General features: G+C 46.7%; 1 protein-coding gene across 1 annotated transcript; it reads left to right on the forward strand.

Moving 5' to 3' along the window:
• Nucleotides 1-804: 804 nt before the first annotated feature.
• On the forward strand, nucleotides 805-1635 carry LOC122019149. Its single transcript, XM_042576646.1, has 2 exons — nucleotides 805-924; nucleotides 1081-1635. Exons 1-2 carry the CDS (start codon nucleotides 805-807, stop codon nucleotides 1633-1635), a joined length of 675 nt encoding a protein of 224 aa, XP_042432580.1.
• Nucleotides 1636-2205: the final 570 nt, after the last annotated feature.

Genomic DNA, 2205 nt, shown 5'->3' on the forward strand with positions numbered 1-2205 from the left:
TTTTACCTTGTACACACAAAAAAAAAAAGAAATTCCAAGACTTGGTCTTGGATTAGTAGTACGATATTTAAATAAAAAGTATCTAAAATTGAATTGATGTTGCACCAATTCAGCTTAATTGTGACGAGAGAATTTTCAAAAAGGTAACGATACCAGTTTGGATTATGACGTAAAACTAAAAACTGAAAAAAATGAAAAGAAATTTCACCCTCTTGTTTGATTGGTGGTTGCACCAAATCAGAACGGTACCTGCTTTGATACCACTTGTAGGATTGAAAAGAATTTAGATATCTCCATAATTGCATGATATTGTCCATTTGGGCGTAAGCGCTCATGGTTTTGCTCTTGGACTCTACCCAAAAGGCCTCATGCCAATGAAGATATCTTTTCTCTTATAAACTCATGATCTTTCCCATGTGTTTTCAATATGAGACTATGTTTGTAACCTTGCAACCCCAACAGCCCGCTTATTGAAAAAGAGGGTTGGGTGGTTCACCTTGATCGGCGACCAGCTTTACAAAAGAGCCTTCTCTCGGCCCTTCCTCAAGTGTGTCGGATCAGAGGACGTCGAGTACATTTTGAAGGAGGTGCACCAAGGCTCCTGTGGAGGTCATCCGAGCGGTTATGCATTAGCTTGTAAGATACTTCTGGCCGGATATTTCTGGCCAACCCTCCAAGAGGATGCTGCTCGGACGGTGGCGAGCGGCCACCTGCTTGTCCTGCCAGAAGCATTACAATCTGTCGCATTGATCGACCAAGGAAATGAAGCCGTCCACAGTATCATGCCTGTTCGACCAATGGGGTATGGACATTATTGGACCATTCCCAATGGCGACCGGTCAGTGGAAGTTTCTCCTCGTCACGGTTGACTACTTCTCTAAGTGGGTGGAAGTTGAGCCGCTCGCAAGAATCATGAAGAAGATGGTCATCAAATTTATTCGGCAGAATATCATATGTCGGTTCGGCATCCCACATTAACTCGTATCTGACAACGAAAGGCAGTTCGTCGGTCAGAGGCTCAGAGAGTGGTGCGAGGGCTATGGCATCTAGCAAGCCTTCACCTCTACGCCCTACCCCTAGGGCAACGGGCAAGCCGAAGTCGCCAATCGGGAGATCCTCGGAGTCTTATGCGCTCGGCTCGACCACGCTGGAGGCAGCTGGGTCGACGAGCTTCCCAGTGTGCTGTGGGCTCTTTGCACGATTCTGAAGAAGAAGGCCGGCGTGACCCCATTCCATTTGGTATACGACGGAGAGACATCCATCCTCGTAGAAGTCAGAGTAGAGTCCGATCGTGTACAACATTCTGATGAAGGCAACGCCGAACGAAGGCATATGGAACTTGACTTGGTGGTCGAAATGCATGCTAAAGCAGTCATTCAGCTAACAACATACCGACAACGAATGAAACAGAACTACAATCGGCAAGTGATCCCAAGGTCCTTCCAGGTCGGCGACCTCGTCTGGAAGAGAGTGAAGCCAGTCAGCAATGTCACCAAGCTCGAGGCCCCATGGACAAGGCATTTCAAGGTCGTGCAGAAGCTCTGTTCGGGTGCCTATTTTCTGGAGGATGAAGAGGGGAGGCAACTCAAGAAGCCATGGAGCGCGAATCATCTTCAACTCTATAAGGTTGGATGAGAGGTGCGCGAGTGAATACTGTACTTTGTGTATCTTTTGTATGTCTCCCGAACGCAGGGCAAAGTTTGAATAAAAAAGCAAAGACCTCCAAGTGCATCTCTTTCAATGGTCGAGCGGTGACCTTAAACTCGAGTATACATCAAATCGTCGAGCGACGACGTTAAACACAGGTCTACATCAAATCGTCGAGTGACGACATTAAACGCGGGTTTACATCAAATCGTCTAGAGGTATGTTAAACACGGTTCTACATCAAATCATCGAGCGACAACCTTAAATGCGGGTCTACATCAAATCGTCGAGTGGCGACGTTAAACACGGGTCTACATCAAATCGTCGAGCGGCAACGTTAAATGCGGGTCTACATTAAATCTTTGAGTGGTGACGTAAAATCCTTATCTCCATCCACGGTCGAGCGACGACCTTAAATCCTTGTCTCCATCGAAGGTTGAGCGGCGACCTTAAACTCAAGTCTGCGATAAACAATCGAGCTGCGACGTTAAATGCAAGTCCACACCAATGGTCGAGCAGCGACCTTAAACTCGAGTCTTTGCATATTCTTCATCAATA

Source organism: Zingiber officinale, chromosome 9A (assembly GCF_018446385.1).
Source record: "Zingiber officinale cultivar Zhangliang chromosome 9A, Zo_v1.1, whole genome shotgun sequence".
Classification (NCBI taxonomy): Eukaryota; Viridiplantae; Streptophyta; class Magnoliopsida; order Zingiberales; family Zingiberaceae; genus Zingiber; species Zingiber officinale.

Coding starts and splice junctions, on each gene's coding strand:
- LOC122019149 (XM_042576646.1), top strand. CDS start 805: ATGGACATTATTGGACCATTCCCAATGGCGACCGGTCAGTGGAAGTTT. Junction 925..1,080: donor CAAGAATCATGAAGAAGATG/GTCATCAAATTT, acceptor CCCTACCCCTAG/GGCAACGGGCAAGCCGAAGT.